The 22,193-nt window shown below is 37.8% G+C and overlaps 3 protein-coding genes and 1 pseudogene across 5 annotated transcripts in view; 2 read left to right on the top strand and 2 right to left on the bottom strand.

Annotated features, from left to right (window-relative positions):
* LOC116027605 (G-type lectin S-receptor-like serine/threonine-protein kinase At4g27290) overlaps window positions 1–1,385 on the bottom strand; it is a 4,145-nt gene extending 2,760 nt beyond the window's left edge. The window contains exon 1 of the mRNA XM_031269310.1: window positions 152–1,385. Within this exon, the coding sequence (XP_031125170.1) occupies window positions 152–1,385 (1,234 nt within the window). The remainder of the gene's footprint in view (window positions 1–151) is intronic.
* A 1,696-nt stretch (window positions 1,386–3,081) lies between these two features.
* LOC116027604 lies at window positions 3,082–6,876 on the top strand (annotated as a pseudogene).
* A 7,207-nt stretch (window positions 6,877–14,083) lies between these two features.
* On the top strand, window positions 14,084–17,435 carry LOC116026601 (G-type lectin S-receptor-like serine/threonine-protein kinase At4g27290). The gene is made up of 6 exons (XM_031267925.1): window positions 14,084–15,330; window positions 15,532–15,794; window positions 15,884–16,094; window positions 16,194–16,431; window positions 16,710–16,860; window positions 16,951–17,435. The coding sequence occupies exons 1-6, from the start codon at window positions 14,217–14,219 to the stop codon at window positions 17,254–17,256; spliced, it is 2,283 nt and encodes a 760-aa protein (XP_031123785.1). The 5' UTR covers window positions 14,084–14,216; the 3' UTR covers window positions 17,257–17,435.
* Window positions 17,316–22,193, bottom strand: part of LOC116026603 (CSC1-like protein RXW8) — an 8,491-nt gene continuing 3,613 nt past the window's right edge. For 2 of the 3 annotated variants that reach the window (XM_031267927.1, XM_031267926.1), the window contains exons 6-12: window positions 21,231–21,401; window positions 20,460–20,755; window positions 18,849–19,137; window positions 18,407–18,682; window positions 18,037–18,270; window positions 17,784–17,973; window positions 17,316–17,689 (exon numbers count right to left, since the gene is read on the bottom strand). In XM_031267927.1, coding sequence (XP_031123787.1) covers window positions 17,622–17,689; window positions 17,784–17,973; window positions 18,037–18,270; window positions 18,407–18,682; window positions 18,849–19,137; window positions 20,460–20,755; window positions 21,231–21,401 — 1,524 coding nt within the window. In that variant the 3' untranslated portion in view covers window positions 17,316–17,621. The remainder of the gene's footprint in view (window positions 17,690–17,783; window positions 17,974–18,036; window positions 18,271–18,406; window positions 18,683–18,848; window positions 19,138–20,459; window positions 20,756–21,230; window positions 21,402–22,193) is intronic. The other variant, XM_031267928.1, reaches the window with a different exon arrangement.

Below are 22,193 nucleotides of genomic sequence, written 5' to 3'. Positions count from 1 at the left end.
AAAAAAAAAAAAAAAAAAACAAAAAAAAAAAAAAAAAAAAAAAAAAAACAAAACAAAACAAAAACCAAAAAAAAAAAAACAAAACAAAACAAAACAAACAAACAAACAAAAAACTCCGTATAAAGTAGATGAAAATTTTTTGTATTCATACCAGGTATCTCAGAAGAATCGAGTCTTATGTAAATATCTTGTCCATTCTGAGACAATAACCGAATATCAATCAAGTCCTTAAACCAAAGCAAACAACCACTTCCTCCATTGCTTATATCTAAACTTGAATAAGCAGTGCATGAACAATTGCTCAAACACTTGTGCTCACACTCTTTAAGGCTCATAGTTGTGTTAAACCAAGAATTTGTAGTGTCTGGCAATTTTATGCCAGAATACTTCTTGAATCCATCTGTTCCATTCTTGCATTTCAGAGGTATCCTCCTATGGCAACCATCGGATGTGTAATCCCATCCCCCTCTGGAATTACTGACAAAATTATCCAAACATCCACAGATTGGGGAGCCAGCTATGTTACAGATTCCATTTGCACCACATTTTGCATAGTTGTCACAAATATCCATTGGAGCTTTGACAAAACTGACCCAACTTTGAGTATCAACCATCCATGACAAGGATATGAAATCCCCAAAACTAGTCAAAGCTAACCTTGGTAAAACCGAGTTGTTAATGACATCATATCTGGCATAAGCCTCCCTCAGGTTCATGTACATTTGGTACTTGTAATGAGGACTATCTGGATTTATTCCAGGTGTTCCACTCCATCGTAGACCATTCCAGGGTCCTGTTGTGTAAATCTTTTCTGGACCATTCTTTGTTACACAGTGTGGGTACCCGGCTGGATCAAAATGAAATGTGAATTGCCCTGAAGATGGATCATTTTCATTCTTCCATGCCCTCACATATACCTCGTGGCCTGTCACAAAATTCCACCCAAGCTTCATTCCTGGAAGAAGATTATCAGTTGGGTAATCAAAACTCTGCCACAGGAAATTCTCCGGGTTTTCATCCTCTGAATCTCTCACCACAAGATTCCCTGAATCCAACAGTTGTGCCATCGGATTCTGAGCTGATCTTGACGCATTGGTGGACCATATAGTGTTATTCTTGGCATCAATAAGAACTAACCGCCCAGGCTTAATGATCTTCAAGACAGAGGATGTTGTGTTAGTTAGGGCAGTTTCTCTGTTGGCAATCCATACTACTGTTGGAACAGAAATTTGGTTGTACCATATACCGACATATCGGTTTATGGAACCAGCAGGGATGCTGAGAAACCCCATCTCAAATCTCCCACCAGAAGAAATGATGGTGTCGCCATCTTTGAGAAACTGAGTGGAAGTGAGTGTATCCCTTGCATGGGAAATCTTGTGCATGGAAAGCAAGAAAAGGGAGAACAAAAAATGCAGGAAAAGAGTTCTCATTTGGACAACCTATCTGTTTCTAAAGTGAAATGTTTGCTGTATATATGGCTTTGCTTTTTTACTTTTCTTGATGAAAATTTATTGTTTATAGATTGGGAGACTATATATATATGCAGACCTTAAATATATTATAGTTTTACTACTTCTGTCATAGATGCCAGTCTACTTCCACTTGTGAATTTGTTGGGAGTTGGGACATAAGTCATTGCTACATTTATGGAAATTTGACCTTATCTAAGATACTGCTTAGATCATGTTGGGCCAGTCGTTATACCGTGGACCATGGTTCACAATGCATTGTGGACCATGGATCATGGCTGACATTACAGTTGTGTTGAACTGATACTGCAGTTGTGTTGAACGGATACTGCAGTTGTATTGAAAGGGAACTGCAGTTGCGCAGAACAGAGGTCATGTCATCTGTCTGGAACTGCAATTGTGTTGAACTGATAATGCAGTTGTGTTGAATGGATACTGCCATTGTGTTGAAAGGATACCTTAGTTGTGTTGAACGAATGACTGTTCCGCGCAACTGCAGTTTCCTTTCAACACAACTGCAGTATCCGTTCAACACAACTGCAGTATCAATCATGATCATGATCCACAACAGGTCCACAATATAATTTGCGATGTTGGGCGGGAGGCCGATAAAGGTCAAATCTAGCCTCTAAAAAAATTATGTTTCCTTGTTTATATGTACTCAGGCCAATAAGGGGCCAGCAATGATGCAATAACATTTAAGACACAGATCAACTATACATCTAAGTTTTCCAGTTTAGCTATTGGTTTAGAATTTTTCAACTTAGACTTTGTGTGAGCTATGTGAATTATCTTCCACAAGAGGCATTATCACCATAACTCTTAACCGATCAGAGCTTGACATTGACCCTAATTAGGCCAATTGTTTAACCTCACTAGACTTACTTCTAATTAAGACAATGAGATTACCATATATTTCGAGTGTTTAAGTGAAATTAAATATGGGTTTCAAAGTTCTGACCATGTGCGATCAACGCCACTGCACAAGATGTCATTGTCCATATATACTCTTCCAAGCCTAATAAAATAAAGCAGAAATTAAGAGCAAGCTAAGGAAAGAAAACATCCAAGGGGTTTAACTATAACTACGCTAAGTTTTTCCTGTGAAGTTCTTAAAAACAAATGCAGATAGAATTGGGGTAAATAAAAAGTAACAGTCCAGTTATGAATGTACTCTTTTAACCGAGATCGAATGATGAGATGTTCACTTTGTTGGAAAACAATAAAGAAGAAAGGCTTTTGACCTACTTAGCTTGGCCCACGTACGGATGGCAATTTCAATCTTTTCCGTGGATGTCGAAGCGAATCCACACTGCATGAGTTGGTTTTTTTTTTTTTTTTTTTGTGATAGTGAGTGGTGGGTCGAGGTGGGTCTTTAAAAGCTAAATCCATGATGTGTCAGGTTAAATTCGGGTTCTATGTACAAAATTCGCCTAGAATCCCACCCAACTTATCATGTGTGTATGTATAATCGTATATATATAATAGTAAAAGAAGTATGTATTATTGAAGTAACTGACATAAAAGTCAAGAAGAATATGAATACAAAGAAAGATATGCATGCCATCACATTGAACCAAAAACAAGAAGATCAGAAAAGCTGTTACCGATGCTAACTCTTCCATTGCTCATCTCTTTAACATTCTTAGTTTCAATTCTCAGTATTTCCTTTGCACTAGATACCATTAGCTCCACTCAATTCCTTAAAGATGGTCATACTATTGTGTCTTCTGGTGGAATGTTTGAGATGGGGTTTTTTAGCCCTGCCAATTCACACAATCGTTATGTTGGCATATGGTACAACCAAATACCCACTCGCACCGTAGTTTGGGTTGCCAATAGAGATACTCCCCTCACTAACACATCATCAGTGGTCTTGAAGATTGTCGATCCAGGCCGCTTAGCTCTTGTTGATGATGCCAACACTTCCAATATCTGGTATACTAACACTTCCAGATTAGTTCAGAATCCAATTGCCAAATTATTGGATTCTGGGAATCTGGTGGTGATAGATGCAAGTGATGATAAGGCAGAGAATTTAGTGTGGCAAAGTTTTGATCATCCTACAGATACTCTATTGCCAGGCATGAAACTCGGGACGAATTTCGTTACTGGTCTTGAAACAACTGTATCGTCATGGAAGTCAGAAAACAATCCAGGGACGGGGGAATATAAGCTTTGGCTTGATCCTGTAGGATATCCACCACTCATCATAAGAAAGGGTATAAAGGAAGTGTTCCGATCAGGGCCGTGGAATGGCGTGCGTTGGAGTGGATTATCTGGAATGGTTAAAAGGAGGAACATTGCCGAAATTTTTGTAATCATTAATATGAAGGAGGCTTCCGTGAGTTTTAAGGTTTATAATAATAGGATTAATAGCTCAATTTTGCTCAGGATGGTCCTGTCAAACTCTGGGAGTGCAGATCTCTGTATATGGGCAGGAGGGGGATGGAACCTTATCCGTAAAGCCGGAACAGATGTTTGTGACAAATATGGATCCTGTGGAACATATGGGCGTTGTGAAAGTAATATCTACCCTAATTGTAGACAATCGTTATACCCTGCACCATGGTGCACATAGCAATGTGCACCACGTACATAAAATGACGTCGTTTCGATGTTAGTGGACGCGGACCCGAATGACTCCAGGGAATTCATTATCTATAATACACATAATCATTATCTAGAATACACCGAATGTTTGCCTAGAATACACATAATGTTTGCCCAGAATACACAGAATATTGACACAAAATACACAGATGTTAGTGGACACGGACGCGGACGCGGACGCGAATGACTCTAGGGAATTCATTATCTATAATACACATAATCATTATATAGAATACACAGAATGTTTGCCCAGAATACACAGAATATTGACACAAAATACACAGAACTCATCCTCCTAACATTCGAATGCACAAACACATCACAACCTGTGTTAATAACATGAATACACAGAATATTGACACAAAATACACAGAACTCATCCTCCTAAACATTCGAATGCACAAACATCACAACATATGTTACTAACATGAATACACATAACGGTTGCCTAGAATACACAGAACGGTTGCCTAGAATACACAGAATGATTGCCTGGAATACACAGAATATTAACATAAATACAGAGACCGGCCGAAACGGGAAACGTGATTTTCAAAAAAACGGACAATTAGTTTACAATGTTCAAAACGACGTCGTTTAGGTACGTGGTGCACATTGCTATGTACACCGTGGTGCACGGTATAATTTGCCAATTGCAGATGCTTGGATAGATTTTTGCCTAGAGATCCAGGAGCATGGGGCAGGGGAGATTTTCCCGGAGGGTGTGTTCGGAGAACACTTCTGAAGAATTGTCAAAATGGATCCTCATCCTCCTCAGATGGATTCTTGAAATACTCTGGGGTTAAATTGCCAGATACAAGGTTTTCAGCGTTCAATACTAGTATGAACCTTCAAGAGTGCAGGCAAGTTTGCTTGAAGAATTGTTCTTGTATGGCTTATTCAAGTCTTGATATAAGCAATGGAGAAAATGGGTGCTTGCTTTGGTTTAGAGATTTGATCGACATTAGTGCGGTACCTTCAGATGGATTTGATCAAGATCTTTACATAAGGATGGCTTCCTCCGAGTTAGGTAACAATTTATTATTGATTTTCTCATATTCTGCCTAGCTGTTGGCCTGTTGCCACTAACATTGATAATATAATAATGCATCCCCTTTCATTTTAATTCCTTTAATTTTTTGATAGATTATACTTCAAGCTCAAAGGGCAAGAAATCAAAAATAATAAAATTAAGTTCATTAGTATTGGTCGGAGTTCTGGCGCTGAGCTTAACCCTGATTGTGATCATAATATTGTACAAACGAAAAAGGAAGGAAACCCATTTAAAGTTAAAATGGGAAGAGGATCAAACATTATTTGAGGTATCTATAACAAGAGCTAGTCGTAACTTTTCACTTAACAACAAGATTGGAGAGGGGGGATATGGACCTGTTTACAAGGTAATAATTTTTTTAAAAAAAATTATTATCCAAAATTATATTAATAACTTCCTACAATCTAAAACTTCCATTCACAGGGTATACTGGATGATGAGAAGGAAATAGCTGTGAAACGGCTTTCAAAGACATCTAAACAAGGACTTGGAGAATTTAAAAATGAAGTCACTTCGATTGTCAGACTTCAACATAGGAATCTTGTGAAACTTTTGGGATGGTGCATTCAAGGAGATGAAAAGATGTTGATCTACGAATATATGCCAAATAAAAGTCTTGATTCATATATATTTGGTACGGTATGATAGTCCCATCTAAATTTTAATCAATTCTGTTATCACATATGATCACTTCATCAAAGTTAAATTGGATTTTAAAATTCCTTGATAGCATTCTTTTAACCAAGAAAATGTGTGCTTGAAATTGAGAGTGACCTTAGATGATTTTTTTTTTTTTTGGGTTTTCTTTTGCTCTTAAAATAGAAATGTATGTAAATTGTATTTTTTTTTTTTTAAAAAAAAAGTATCTTTGGCAGATATTAAAAGGAGAGCTTTACTTGATTGGACAAAACGCTTCAACATTATCAATGGAGTTGCTAGAGGACTTTTGTATTTGCACCAAGATTCTCGACTAAGAATTATTCATAGAGATCTCAAAGCTAGCAACATTTTGTTGGATATTGATATGAACCCAAAAATATCAGACTTTGGATTGGCAAAGAGCATTGGATTAAATGAGACAGGAGCAAATACTAACAAAGTTGCTGGAACACTGTAAGATTTCAATTTCATTTTGCATTCATTTGTTTGGTTTTTGATCATTGACGATAACAAACTAAAATTTCTAATAATCCAGTGGTTATATGTCACGGGAGTACGCTGGACATGGAATCTTCTCTATTAAATCAGATGTGTTCAGTTTTGGTGTTTTGGTCCTAGAAATTGTGAGTGAGAAACGAAATAGGGATTTTTCTTATAATCAAGATCACTATGAGAATCTTCTTGGCCATGTATGTCTCATTTTAAAGTATACTTATCTATTCATTAATGTTTGAATTGAAGTCTTTATTAACTTATTCATCCATACTACAGGCATGAAAGCTATATAGAGATGGTAGATTGATTGAACTTGTAGATGAGCATTTGGATGAACCACGTGATTTTCCTCAAGTTCTAAGATCAATCCATGTTGGCCTCTTATGTGTTCAACACTATCCTGAAGATAGGCCAAGCATGTTTTCTATAGTACATATGTTGGCAAACAATGTTGAGTTGCCCATTGCTAAAGAGCCTGGTTTTTTCACAGGAAGAATGGTAGTTGAAGCCAATTCATCTTCAAACAAAAAAATATCATGCTCTATAAATGAAGTCACCATTTCATTGCCCGATCCCCGTTAAAAAGTGAACTTTTATAACCAATGGTATCTTAAAATTGTATTCTTAAGTTGGTTTTTGTATAATAACTTTGTATCCTTATTCCGATTGGGCAAATATGTATCGGGGAAGACGACTTGTTAAAATAAAGACCCAACAATGAAAAGGTCAAATAAGAAATAGTTTTAACTTTCAACTACTTGCACTTATTGTCGGCAAATGGAGTTAGGCAACATCCATGCAGCAGCCAAATTAGGAAGTTGCCAACTTTGAACAAGAATGTTAGGTAGCCAAACTTTGTTGAACAAAATATTTATTGTTTGGTCCTTACATTTTAGGCTAATTACAAAATGACCCCAAATCTACAACTATAAATAGGGATGTCATTTGTCATTCTAGTCATCCCAAATCATTCTATTCTTCCCTCATATACTAGAGATATTAGAAAGTTTGTTGAGTGTATTTCTCCTTCCTAGCAAGAGAGAATTATCCTTGTTTTCTCCTTGTTAGTTAGAGAGTGGTTGTAACTCCTATTTTCTCATAGTGAAATTCTTCTACCCTTGCCCGTGGTTTTACCCTAATTTGTTTAGGGGTTTTCCACGTAAAATCTGTGCCTCATTTATTTTTCTTTCTCAAATTATTGTTGCAATATGATCTATCCCACTTCCGCGGGCGCAACAATTGGTATCAGAGCCTTCAGATATATTGTTCAGAATTTGTTTCAAGAACAATATGGCAGCGAAATTTGAGATTGAAAAATTCAATGGGAAAAATTTCTCATTGTGGAAATTGAAGGTGAAGGCTATCCTGAGGAAAGACAACTGTCTAGCAGCTATCAGTGAAAGGCCGGTGGATTTTACTGATGACAAAAAAATGGAGCGAGATGAACGAGGATGCTATGGCGGATCTATACCTATCAATAGCAGATGGAGTATTGTCAAGCATCGAGGAGAAGAAGACGGCCAAGGAGATTTGGGATCACCTCAACCGGTTGTACGAGGCCAAGTCACTGCACAACAAAATTTTCCTTAAGAGGAAATTATATACTCTTCGTATGTCAGAATCTACTTCAGTGACGGAACACTTAAATACGCTGAATACTCTATTTTCCCAGCTTACATCTCTAAGCTGTAAAATAGAGCCACAGGAGCGTGCGGAACTTCTACTTCAGAGTCTACCTGCTTCGTATGATCAGCTCATCGTCAACTTAACAAACAACATCCTTACAGACTATCTAGTTTTCGATGATGTTGCAGCTGCGGTTCTTGAAGAAGAAAGTCGGCGCAAGAACAAGGAGGACAGACAAGTCAATCTGCAACAGGCAGAGGCGTTAACGGTGATGAGAGGAAGGTCAATAGAAGGTGGCCAAAGCAGTGGTCGTGGTAGATCAAAATCAAGTAAGAAGAATTTAAAGTGTTACAACTGTGGAAAGAAGGGTCACTTGAAGAAAGATTGTTGGAATTTACCTCAGAATTCCAATCCTCAAGGAAATGTTGCAAGTACCTCGGATGATGGAAGTGCCCTTTGTTGCGAAGCACCAATAGCCAGGGAAGGCAGAAAAAGGTTCGCGGATATATGGCTTATAGACTCGGGAGCCACATATCACATGACCTCAAGGAGAGAATGGTTCCATCATTATGAACCAATCTCAGGAGGATCTGTGTACAGCTGCGACGATCATGCCTTGGAGATTATCGGCATTGGAACCATCAAGCTGAAGATGTACGATGGAACAGTCCAAACTGTTCAGGATGTGCGGCACGTGAAGGGCCTGAAGAAAAATCTATTATCCTATGGAATATTGGATAATAGTGCAACCAAGATTGAAACACAGAAAGGAGTCATGAAAATTTTCCAAGGAGCGCTTGTGGTGATAAAAGGGGAGAAGATAGCTGCAAATCTATACATGCTGAAGGGAGAGACTTTGCAAGAAGCAGAGGCATCGGTTGCCGCATGTAGTCCAGACTCTACGCTGCTATGGCATCAGAAACTTGGGCACATGTCAGAACAAGGAATGAAGATTCTTGTGGAGCAAAAGCTACTTCCGGGGTTAACAAAAGTATCACTTCCTTTGTGTGAGCATTGTATAACAAGTAAGCAACATCGTCTTAAATTCAGCACATCAAATTCTAGAGGCAAGGTTGTTCTAGAATTGGTTCACTCTGATGTGTGGCAAGCACCGGTTCCATCCCTAGGAGGGGCAAAGTATTTTGTCTCATTCATCGACGATTACTCTAGGAGATGCTGGGTGTACCCTATCAAGAGAAAGTCAGATGTGTTTGCGACTTTCAAAGCCTTCAAAGCACGGGTGGAACTTGATTCCGGGAAGAAGATCAAGTGTTTCAGGACAGATAATGGAGGGGAATATACAAGTGAGGAATTTGATGACTTCTGCAAGAAGGAAGGCATCAAAAGGCAGTTCACGGTGGCATACACTCCTCAACAAAATGGAGTGGCAGAGCGGATGAACAGAACCTTGCTGGAAAGGACAAGAGCAATGTTGAGGGCTGCGGGTTTAGAAAAATCATTCTGGGCAGAAGCAGTCAATACCGCCTGTTATTTGGTGAATCGAGCTCCATCAACTGCAATCGAGCTGAAGACACCAATGGAGATGTGGATTGGTAAGCCTGTTGATTATTCAAACCTCCATATATTTGGAAGCATTGTGTATGCAATGTACAATGCCCAGGAAATTACAAAGTTGGATCCGAAGTCCAGGAAATGTAGATTCTTGGGGTATGCTGATGGAGTAAAGGGGTATCGCTTGTGGGATCCCACTGCCCACAAAGTTGTCATCAGCAGGGATGTTATCTTTGTAGAGGACAAGCTACAAAGAGGAGAAGTTGATGATAGCACGGAAAAGGAAAAGCCAGAAACTACTCAGATACAGGTAGAGGAGGAATTTGAACAAGATTCTTCTGAAGCAGAACCGGCGCACGAGGAACCAGAACCAGAACGCTCTAGAGCTCCAACAACTCGTCAATCAGACCGTGAAAGAAGACGTCCCACTTGGCACTCAGATTATGTTATGGAAGGGAATGTTGCATACTGCCTTCTAACAGAGGATGGTGAGCCATCAACCTTTCAGGAGGCGATAAACAGCTCAGATGTTTCTCAATGGACGGCAGCAATGCAGGAAGAAATAGAAGCTCTCCATAAAAATAATACATGGGAACTTGTGCCACTACCACAAGGAAGGAAGTCAATTGGTAACAAATGGGTCTTCAAAATCAAAAGGAATGGTGACGATCAAGTGGAGCGGTATCGTGCAAGACTGGTGGTGAAGGGATATGCTCAGAAAGAAGGTATTGATTTCAATGAAATATTTTCACCTGTGGTTCGACTAACAACAGTTCGTGTAGTTTTGGCGATGTGTGCTACATTCAACTTACATCTAGAGCAGCTAGATGTGAAAACGGCTTTTCTTCATGGAGATCTTGAAGAAGAGATATATATGCTCCAGCTTGAAGGATTTGAAGACAAAGAGAATCAGAACTTGGTTTGCAGGTTGAACAAATCTCTGTACGGTTTAAAGCAGGCGCCAAGGTGTTGGTATAAGAGATTTGATTCCTTCATCATGTGCCTTGGATACAACAGACTGAATGCAGACCCTTGTGCATATTTCAAGAGGTTTGGAAAAGATAACTTTGTTATATTGCTGTTGTATGTAGATGACATGTTGGTCGCAGGCCCCAACAAAGATCACATTGATGAATTGAAGGCACAACTGGCTAGGGAATTCGAAATGAAGGACTTGGGACCAGCAAACAAGATTCTAGGGATGCAAATTCACCGAGACAGAGGTAATAGGAAGATTTGGCTTTCTCAAAAGAATTATTTAAAGAAAATCTTGTCACGTTTCAGCATGCAAGATTGTAAGCCAATTTCTACCCCTCTTCCTATTAATCTCAAAGTATCCTCAAGTATGAGTCCTAGCAATGAAGAAGGGAGGATGGAGATGTCTCGAGTACCGTATGCATTAGCGGTGGGGAGTCTAATGTTCGCTATGATATGTACAAGACCAGACATTGCGCAAGCAGTGGGAGTAGTTAGTCGGTACATGGTGAATCCAGGCAGAGAGCATTGGAACTATGTGAAGAGGATCCTAAGATACATCAAGGGGACCTCAGATGTTGCATTATGTTATGGAGGATCAGACTTTCTTATCAACGGGTATGTGGATTCTGACTATGCAGGGGATTTGGATAAAAGTAAATCTACGACAGGATATGTGTTCAAAGTTGCTGGTGGAGCTGTAAGCTGGGTTTCAAAACTGCAAGCAGTTGTGGCTACGTCAACAACAGAAGCAGAATATGTAGCAGCTACACAAGCCAGTAAAGAAGCAATTTGGTTGAAAATGCTATTGGAGGAGCTCGGGCACAAACAAGAGTTTGTCTCTTTGTTTTGTGACAGTCAGAGTGCCTTGCATCTAGCAAGGAATCCTGCATTTCATTCAAGGACGAAACACATACGAGTGCAGTACCATTTCATCCGAGAGAAGGTGGAAGAAGGGACAGTAGATTTGCAGAAAATCCATACCACGGACAACGTAGCAGATTTCCTAACAAAGGTAATCAATGTTGATAAGTTTACTTGGTGTCGATCTTCCTGTGGCCTGATAGAGACGTAAGCGACATGGAAAGTGCAAGGTAGAAAGAATGGTGTGAAGATATGATTGTTACAATCTGATCTTCAAGTGGGAGATTGTCGGCAAATGGAGTTAGGCAACATCCATGCAGCAGCCAAATTAGGAAGTTGCCAACTTTGAACAAGAATGTTAGGTAGCCAAACTTTGTTGAACAAAATATTTATTGTTTGGTCCTTACATTTTAGGCTAATTACAAAATGACCCCAAATCTACAACTATAAATAGGGAGGTCATTTGTCATTCTAGTCATCCCAAATCATTCTATTCTTCCCTCATATACTAGAGATATTAGAGAGTTTGTTGAGTGTATTTCTCCTTCCTAGCAAGAGAGAATTATCCTTGTTTTCTCCTTGTTAGTTAGAGAGTGGTTGTAACTCCTATTTTCTCATAGTGAAATTCTTCTACCCTTGCCCGTGGTTTTACCCTAATTTGTTTAGGGGTTTTCCACGTAAAATCTGTGCCTCATTTATTTTTCTTTCTCAAATTATTGTTGCAATCTGATCTATCCCACTTCCGCGGGCGCAACACTTATTGCATGAAATCTATTGTTAACAGCTTTTTAACTAAAACAGCATTTTAATAAATATAAGGAAAACAACGTTTTAAATCCTGAATTGGTTCACTATTAAAAATTTTGTCCGGATTTAGTTCCTTAATTATTCATTATGTTACATTTTCAGTGGTGTTATATAATTATCAAACTCCTTTTTATGAGATTATTTTTGTCATTTAAAATTAATACATATGATTAAAATTTCATTCTTTATATGACGTCATTTTTAACCGTGAATATTAATTCTAAATAATAAAAATAACGTCATATGTTAATAGAATTTGATAATTATATAACATTAATGAATAAAATCGCAACATACATAAACAATTAAGGAATTACATTTGTTTAAATTAATTTACAGACCAAATTTATCCATCTATTTCTCCATAAAGGATAATCGAGTGGGTATATAACTCTCATACCTAAAGATTACCGAGTTCAATTATTACTAAATCCTCCCAACATCCTTCTCGATCGAGCCCATTCCATAAATTCTTATAATTTAATTTGGTGGGGTTATTGTTTCACTTGCAACTTGCTACCCTTCACCAACTGGTTCGTCACTAGTGGATGATGAATTAATGAGTTTGATCATTTCAGCAGCACACTTGAATTAATCAACCACCCAATGCACCTTACCATTCCCGGCTCCTGTCACAGCATATAGGGGTGTCAATTTCATCCCATCCCCGGTCCCTGTTGTTATGCCATGGATCCGGGTCCACCTTGCAAGATGAACTCGGGTCTATGTTCACAATTTCATAACTCTATGTTCATAATTTCATAATTTCATGTTCACAATTTCATAACTCCATATTCACAGTTTTATAACTTTATGTTCACAGTTTCATGTTCACAATTTCATAATTCTACATTCACAATTTCATAACTCTACGTTCACAATTTTATAGCTCTATGTTCATAATTTCATAACTCTATGTTCAACAGTACCAAAACTCTATGTTCAATAGTATGATTAGTATCACACAACTTTTGAATCTATATAACAAAATTGTGAATATCGAGTTCAAAAGTTGTGAATATTGAGTAATTTAATTTTGTATATTGAGTTCTAAAATTGTGAACATAGAGTTTTAAATTTGTGAAAATAGAGTTCTAAATTTGTGAACATAGAGCCGGGTCCACCTTGCAAGGTGGACCCGGGTCCATAGCATAATTTGTCCCCGGTCCCCGACCTGTCCCGTTCCCCATCAAGGACGGTCCATCCCTACCCAATCATTAGGCCTTCTTCAATAGTGGTGGGGTTTTTATGGGATTTTGCAGGTGTGATTAGGAAAGAGAAAATGAGAGTAGAGTGAAAAGAAAAAAAAATTACAAAACTTTTAAAAGAATTAAATTAAATTACGCGCCCAGGCGGGTCTCCCAGTTATTTTTCCCCAGTGGGGCCTACCTTAGCTTGCCAAAACACTCATTTTGCAGGAGAAAAAACTTTCAAAAACACCCACCTTCAAATTTGTTAAAAACCAATGCATTGGATTTTACTATTCTAAAAACTTGCCAAAAGCTACAATTGCGGAAGACCTCATTCTATGGATCATGGTTCACACATTTGTGTAAATCATAAATAAAAAGTACATTATTTGTATACGTAAAGTACATTATTTGAAAGTACATTACTTTTTATATATTATCAAATAATGTACTTTCAATACAAAAAATAATATACTTTTAATATATTAAAATGTATATTGTATTCATGATCCATACAGCTATGCAAACCATGTTTCACGCAATAATTTGTCATTCCCATCAGGGATGGCCTAGAGGTCAAATCCACCCTCTTCAATGTAGATATTCCTTGAAGAGGATAGGAATGGCATCACTTGGGCAAAAAGGGCCCTAGTTTTCAACAACTAGTATAGCAATGAAAAACTGTCACATTTGATATTAATGAATAGTATTAACAACTATCAACTACTTGCACTAATTGCTTTAAAATTGCTATACCACTAAACAAAAACAAAAACAAAAAAGAAGCCAAACTAATAGAAAGGTTTGATGAAAATGAGAATTGGTTTCCTGCATTTTCTATTCTCACTCTTCTTCTTGCATAACATTTCCCAAGCAAGGGATACAATCACTTCCACTCAACCCCTCATAGATGGCCAAACCATCATTTCTTCTGGTGCCAACTTTGAGATGGGGTTCCTCAAGGGATACATCTCTATATGGTACAAAAAAATTCCTGTCCCAACAGTCATATGGACAGCCAACACCCAAACTCCCCTCCCCAACACAACCTCGGCTGTCCTGAAGATCGTTAAGTCTGGCCGCTTACTCCTCACTCATCCCAACCATAGCACCATATGGTCCACCAACAACAACACCACATCACAATCACCTAAGAACCCGATCGCCCAACTCTTGGACTCGGGAAACCTCGTGGTGAGAGATGCTGATGATGAAAACCCTCAGAATTTCCTCTGGCAGAGTTTCGATTACCCCACTGATACTTACTTTCCAGGCATGAAACTCGGGTGGAATTTCGAAACAGGCCATGAGGTTTTCCTCACAGCCAACAAAAATGAAAGCTCTCCAGCTCCAGGGAACTTCACAGCTCACTTGGACCCAACAGGGTACCCACAAATTGTAATCAAGAGTGGCACACAAGAGGTTTATACAACTGGGCCCTGGAACGGCCTGCGATGGAGTGGAACGCCTTCAATAAATCCAGATGACCCTCATTTCAAGTACAAAATGAATATGAATCCCAGGGAGGTATACACAAGATATGAAATTGTTAACAACTCGATTTATTTAAGGCTAGTTCTGAGCAGTTCAGGGGTATTTGAAAGCTGGGGATGGGTGAATGAGACCAAAAGTTGGTTCAGTTTCATAAAATCCCCTATGGATATCTGTGACAATTATGCATTCTGTGGATCAAATGGGATATGTAACCTGGCCAAATCCCCACTTTGTGGATGCTTGGAAAATTTTGTGAAAAACACTGGAGGGGCTGATAGTTGCCATAGGAGGAAGGCTCTGAAATGCAAGAATGGAACAGATGGATTCAAGAAGTATTCTGGGATAAAATTGCCAGACACCAAATATTCTTGGTTTAACAAGACTATGAACCTTGTAGAGTGTGAGCACGAGTGTTTGAAGAATTGCTCCTGCACTGCTTATTCCAGTTTAGACATAAGCAAGGGAGGGAGTGGTTGCTTGCTCTGGTTTAATGGCTTGTTTGGAATTCGAGTGCTGTCTAAAAACGGGCAAGAAATTTACATCAGACTCGACTCTTCTGAGATACCAGGTATAAATACAACACTTTTTTACATTTAGAATCTGTTTGGAAACCTAGAAAATGTTTTCTTGAAAATAATTTTAAAGAAATAACACATTTTCTGAGAAACAATTTAATTTTCTAATGTTTTGTTGAAAGTTAGAAAACAATCTTTTATGTTTTACTTAAGGTTAAAAAATTGAAGATACTCAAAATTTCTTGATGCTACAGAGCCAATTACAAAGGGATCTCATCCTAGCTCAAAGGGGAAGAAAGGAAAAATCATCTTTGGGAGTTTGTTACTGCTCACCATTATGATCCTGCTTGGCTTGAGCCTTTGTTTCTACTTCTACAAAAAGAGTAATAAAAAGGAAAGGAAGCTGAAAGAATCGTTAGACATACCATTATTCGACCTGTCTACAATATTAAGAGCTACAAATAACTTTTCAAACAATAACAAACTTGGAAAGGGTGGATTTGGAGATGTTTACAAGGTATGCATGTGGCAATCTCATTATTTTCACAATTTTTGTCGATTCAATTCATAACATATACTCCATACATGTTTACTTCGAATTTTTAGGGTGTTCTAAGAAACAAGCAGGAAATTGCAGTGAAACGGTTATCAAAGAATTCCACACAAGGAATAGAAGAGTTCAAGAACGAAGTGATTTATATTGCCAAACTTCAGCATCGAAATCTAGTGAAACTTCTAGGGTGTTGTATACAAGGAGAAGAAAAACTTTTGGTGTACGAGTACATGGCAAATAAAAGCTTGGATACCTTCATATTCGGTTTGGCTTTCTGATCTCTCATACGTCAAAGTACAATAATTTTGCTTCATTATATGCTCCTCTAATGCAATATTTGATTTTTTATTTTTTTTTTTGTAGATGAAACAAAGAGCAAACTGCTTGATTGGCCAAAACGCTTCTCCATTATTATTGGAATTGCACGAGGAGTACTATATCTCCATCAAGATTCTCGACTAAGGATCATTCATCGAGATCTTAAAGCCAATAATGTTTTGTTAGATAACATGATGAATCCTAAGATATCAGATTTTGGATTGGCTAGAAGTGTCCTAGGAGATGCAACAGAAGCAAATACAAACCGTATTGTTGGGACACAGTAAGAACCTTGAAATTTTGATATTTGACTATTTGTTTAACAGCATCCAACTTTTATCCATTACTTTTTACTTGATGAAAAATGGCAGCTTTCGTACCTAAATTATAAGGAAATAACATGTTTTCGTCGCTCAATTATACTTTTCACATGCCATTGAAGGAAGAAAAGTGACAACTATATAATTAAGGGGTGAAAAGTGTTATTTTCTTATAATTGAAGACAAAAAGTGTAATTTTTTCTTTATTTAATTAACACAAATGTCTTTCAATTTGTTGCAGTGGGTACATATCCCCAGAATATGCCGGTGATGGAATATTTTCAGTAAAATCAGATACATTCAGCTTTGGTGTTTTATTGTTGGAGATTGTCACCGGCAAAAGAAATAGAGGATTTCGTCACCCAAACCACAGTCTAAACCTTATCACTCATGTAGAGCATAATAAATTATTCTTTGTTCTTTGTTCTTTCATGAGAATCACCTCTATCATCCCGTTACTAATATAAAGTACAACTTTGCAGGCATGGAAGGTGTATAAAGAAAACAGGGAGTTAGAACTAATTGACGAACATCTAGCTCCATCATGCGATCTATCTCAAGCTCAAAGGTGTATCCAAGTCGGTCTATTATGTGTGCAACAACATCCAGAAGATAGGCCAACCATGTCTTCTGTGGTAACAATGTTGTCCAATGACTGCACTTTGCCTGAAGCAAAAGAGCCTGGATTTTTCACAGAAAGAAGGGCAAGCGAAAGCAATTACTCTACAAGCACACAAGGAGAAAGTTCAAAAAATGAATGTAGCATCTCTCTCTTGGATCCTAGGTAGAGTGCAAACAACAAAGACTTGAGTAATGTAAATGATGTGACATTATAAAAATGTAAGATAACTTATATAAGATGAGCTCCATTTCATATTTGAACATATATATGTAACATCTATCTGTACAAAAACTCAGGAAAATTTGTGTACAAATAATAGAGGCAAAGGCTGGGTAACAAAACCTACACAATTCTTGTACTTTGCAGCTCTAAAAGCCTTATGAATGCCCCCTGGAAATGATATAATTAAAATGAAATACAAAAACAGGCCTTCAGGACAGTATATTCCCCATTCTAGGAACTACTTGAACCACAACAATGTGATCAGACAGAACATTTCTTAACATAAACTAACCATGTAGATTGTTTTATCTACTTCGGCTGATGTAATTCTTCAATCTCCAAAGATGTATGTTGGGATGGGCGGGTAGGTAGTGGGGCTGCAAGCAACAGAAACGAAGCATCGAGTGCACGTGAGTATATGCACAAACGAATAGAAGTTATACGTGCTGAGAAATTTGACAGAGTTTGAACCTGGATTGATGTCGTCTTCAGAGGTGGGTTGAAGTACGCGGGTTTCCCCCTCGTTGGGATTTGGTGGCACGGGGTTACCTAGTTTGAATGAATTGCCGCCATTGAACTGACAGTAAGCTGATATCACTTTTCGATGGATTTCTTTCATCCTACCGCTTTCCTCATCCTGGCGGTCCATGTCAACGAGGACCTGCGAGCACATACACAATGAGAATCTGAAAAGCTATAAACCAATCGGTAATCACATATTTACCTGGGCAGGGTTGTTCATAAACAACGGATGAAACCTTTGCCTGCAATACTGATTGAAAAGAAGTGTACAGATTACCAATGGAATAGTGGAGCTCGATGCCACCGTGGATTTTTTGAGCCCAAAGACTCCCAAAGCTATTATTTGCATGAGCACCAGCGAAAATATTGTTACATTGTGCACAAGAAGCCAGTAAAGTCCCCCGGTTTGATATTGTGTGCTATATACATTGAGAATCTGCCAAGTTTGAAAATGGTTATGACATACAGCAGAGAAAGATGCAGAAAAACTCTGCCGCTTATTTGAAGATACTGGTGATTTATCAAACAAGGATTTCCATATCTAAGTAAATAACAAAACGGGCATGACTTACCTGATTACGGTACACAAGATAAGCAAGGCAAAAGTAAATTATTAAGGGGGGCAAAATTAGCGGAGCCAATATAGAGCACGTGAAGCCCAGAAGCCCAAGAAGAAGAATCCTTGGGAGTTCAGTATGGTAGGGAAAAGTCATAGTTCCATAAGACGAGTCCTTGTTTTTGAGAAAAGTCCTATAGACAAAGTTATAGAGGAGACCGAATGGTTGCATGAGTTCGGTGGACAAAGTCACCCAGCCCGACGTCAAAACATAGGTTATGAAAAAAGTAGCCTACAAAATATTAAATTTTCGTCACACTTGCAATAAATAATATATGCTAACGAGATAAAACAAAAAGCTAAAATGAGTAGAAAGACTATATGTAAGATGAAGGTTAAAGAGAGTATATATATGAAAAATTGCCAACTATTTTAAGAGAGAGAGAGAGAGGTGTCACCGTTGATGGTAATGCCGTAGCAAGAAGGTTAGGTATGTCTTTCAGATTTTTACCCAAATGACCGAGAGCACTCCATCCATCAATAACGGAACCTGAAATTGTCTGGGCAAAGAAAGCATTCCAAATCATGAAGTACATAATTTTATAACATGCACTCTTCTTCCTGCCACTGCGAGAGATGTAGCACTCCATTGTCGAAAAGAACATCATTATTGGAGGAACCAGGTATGAAAACAATACAAGTACAACGCTCGGTAGATATCCAGTAACCAGCTGAACTATGTATCTCCTGTTAGAAGTAAATGGAAAGCAAACAAATATGCAGTTTCAGACTTCAGACTCTACAGTAACATTAAATGAATGGTAAATTCTCCTGTAAGACCGTCACACGTGTCTCAATCCGTGAGACAGGTCTTATGGTATATGGGCTTAGTAATATTATTTCCTATAAATGGTCTATTACAGTTTTGCTATAAAGTATATAATATATAAGGCTTAAAGTATTGATTATATATGTAATTCTGTTATACTATTATTTTATTTCTCTATTAGTTTTCCTAGAAAGACTACATTTATGCTATAAAGTATTATATATAAGGCTTAAAGTATTGATGATATCTGCAATTCTATTATATTATTATTTTATTCCCTACAAAATGTGTATTACATTTATGCTATAAAATACTAAATTTATGCTATAAGTATTATATATAAGGCTTAAAGTATTGATTATATCTGCAATTATGTTATGTATGACATTTTATTTCCTACAAATTGTCTATTATAGTTTTGCTATAAAGTACTACATTAATGATATAAAGTATATTATATATAAGACTTAAAGTATTGATTATATTGCAATTCTGTTATGACCCATTTTTACTAGACCCGACCCATCTCACGGATTGAGACTTGTGAGATAGTCTCACAGGAGACCAGCCCTAAATAAATAAATAAACAAAAAATATATATATATATATATATATATATATATATATATATGCACACACACATGCGCATGCAAACATGTTTCATATTTTATGTTGATGTAGGACAAAGAACTGGCTGTCCAATAGGTAAAGAAAACTTCAAGATTCAATAAAACTTCAATTCAAATGGTTCATAATAATATTCAAGATGCATGCTGATAAACAACAGGGGCTATAAATAGCCAGCAATACAAAATAAAAGATAAAACTTAAATGCTAAATAAATGAACTTGACAGCAAAAATAGGAGAAAGCAAAATACAGAACAGCTATTAAATGTGGCTTATAGGTTTTTTTTTTCATGCTGCATCATATCCCCAGTTAAATGCATGCGAAAAATAAAAAATTAAATCAAAAAGGAATTAAATACAACGCATACAGTAATTTAAAACAGCTACCTTGAATGCTTAGTCCTACATTCTTTTCTATCATCTATATAAACTGCCATTTAATGAACAATTAGACATACGGTATTTAAGCTAAACATGCTTAAGTTTTCCAACTGTATTTCTCATCGACACAACAACTAGCAGCTTAACTATCACTTCAATAACTACTACTCCGAATACTAGAAGTAGAGCATCGTCATTAAAGTGTATACCCTAGGCAAAGGGGAATAGTACCTCTGCATGAGTCTCAGAGATGGAAATGTCTTCTGTAGCTTATCAAGGTGAACAAGGCCTTGCGTTACAGAAACAGGCACAAGGAAGAATATCACAAAACATACAGAAGCCACATGCATAGCTATTTTACGGATCCAATGGAGCTTATATGGTACACAAATGTTAGCCCAATACATATCTTCTGGTTCTGGAGCAAGATCTGTCGCCCATAACATGGGATTTGGAGATTGAAGACCCTGTGAAGCAACCAATGCAGCATACCGAGTCTTGAAAAAGACTAAAGCAGCTGCACATTCCTGCAAGAAGTATGCGACTATATCAGGCCGGTCTCCAGTAGTAGCAAGTACAATTTGTGACAAAGAATAAAGACAAGGAAAACAACAGCATGAAAAGATCGCCACTTAAGCTAGAGTGCATCAAAGTTGCCCGCATGGGTAACTCAATTGGTCACAGAGGTGAAATTTGTCATAAGAAACCAAGGATCGACTCTCACCAACGGCAGTGTGGGAGCAACCTCTCAAAATGAGGGGGCTCCTTGTGCACAGTGAGCAAAAGTCTAGCCTATGTTGATCAGTTGGGTCACCATGATTTACCCCTCCAAAATCCTATCGGACCGGGGTGTGGGGGAGCCTGGGGTGGGCGATTCCACCTTTTGCCACAAGAGTGCATCAAAGTTTTATTGTGTTAGTCTAGTCCAGCCAGAAAGCATACTAGAAATCCAAAAAATCAGTCATTAGTACATATCACGAGCATGTAAGACATGTCTATGACCTTTTTCCTCAATTCTGAACTGTAACCACTTCTTGCTCTTTGAAGTTCAGGATCTGTGGAAAGCATCAAAGGAGATGATGCACCACAAAGGCCACATCTAAATAAACTTGATTCACAGTGTTTCTCCTTCGCAGATGATTTCAGGATCATGTACATTTTTTCTGAATCCGTCTGTATGACATACAGTGCCAAACATTAATCAACCAAAGTACAGAGAGATTGCAATCAACAATAACAGCATATCAAGTCCATTTTTTATTACTATCATAGTATAAAGAACTAAAGGTCAAATTATTTTATATTCTTGTTTCGCCCTTACCTAGTCATAAAAATAGTTTTAGTTTCCATTTTAAGGTTTTATATATGCATTCTCCGTTCATTTACTTCTATCGTTCATAGAACTCAGAGGTATTTTGTTGATAGCTAATGGAGCCCTTCAATCATAGGTTTTATAATTTGTTAGGATCAAGCGCTTACCACTATGCCAAAAGCTATAGCTAGTAGCGAAGGCGCAACTTTATTTCCTTATACCACCACCACATTTTCGAGAGGCAGGGTGCTAGACTTGGCCCTTCAGGCCTGCGCCCAACAATCCCTCTAGCTACCAATTGCTGGACTTGGCCCTTCACTGGCCTCCGCCAAACATAATTTGATAAGCAGTTAGGCATTTGACAGAAAAGCATTGAGCTACGAGTCATACAAGACCAAAGCATAAAAGAAAGCATCCACTCCATGTTAACAAAGACAACTAATAGTGTGTGTATATTGATTCAGTTCACTAGTGTCCAAATGATATTTACAAAATACTTAAGGACAATTTTGTACCATAAGTCCATAACACTAATTATAGGGTGCAGAAAAACCTACAAAGTAAACATCATCAATTTTAACAAAGCCGCAGTACCAATGTTGTCAAGGTAATATTTAAGGTTTTGGGTGATATGTGAAAGGGGAGGGGGGGGG

The sequence above is a fragment of the Ipomoea triloba genome, chromosome 8, assembly GCF_003576645.1.
Source record: "Ipomoea triloba cultivar NCNSP0323 chromosome 8, ASM357664v1".
Classification (NCBI taxonomy): Eukaryota; Viridiplantae; Streptophyta; class Magnoliopsida; order Solanales; family Convolvulaceae; genus Ipomoea; species Ipomoea triloba.
Note: the sequence above shows the minus strand (reverse complement) of the source record. Positions and strands in the feature narration are given on the sequence as shown.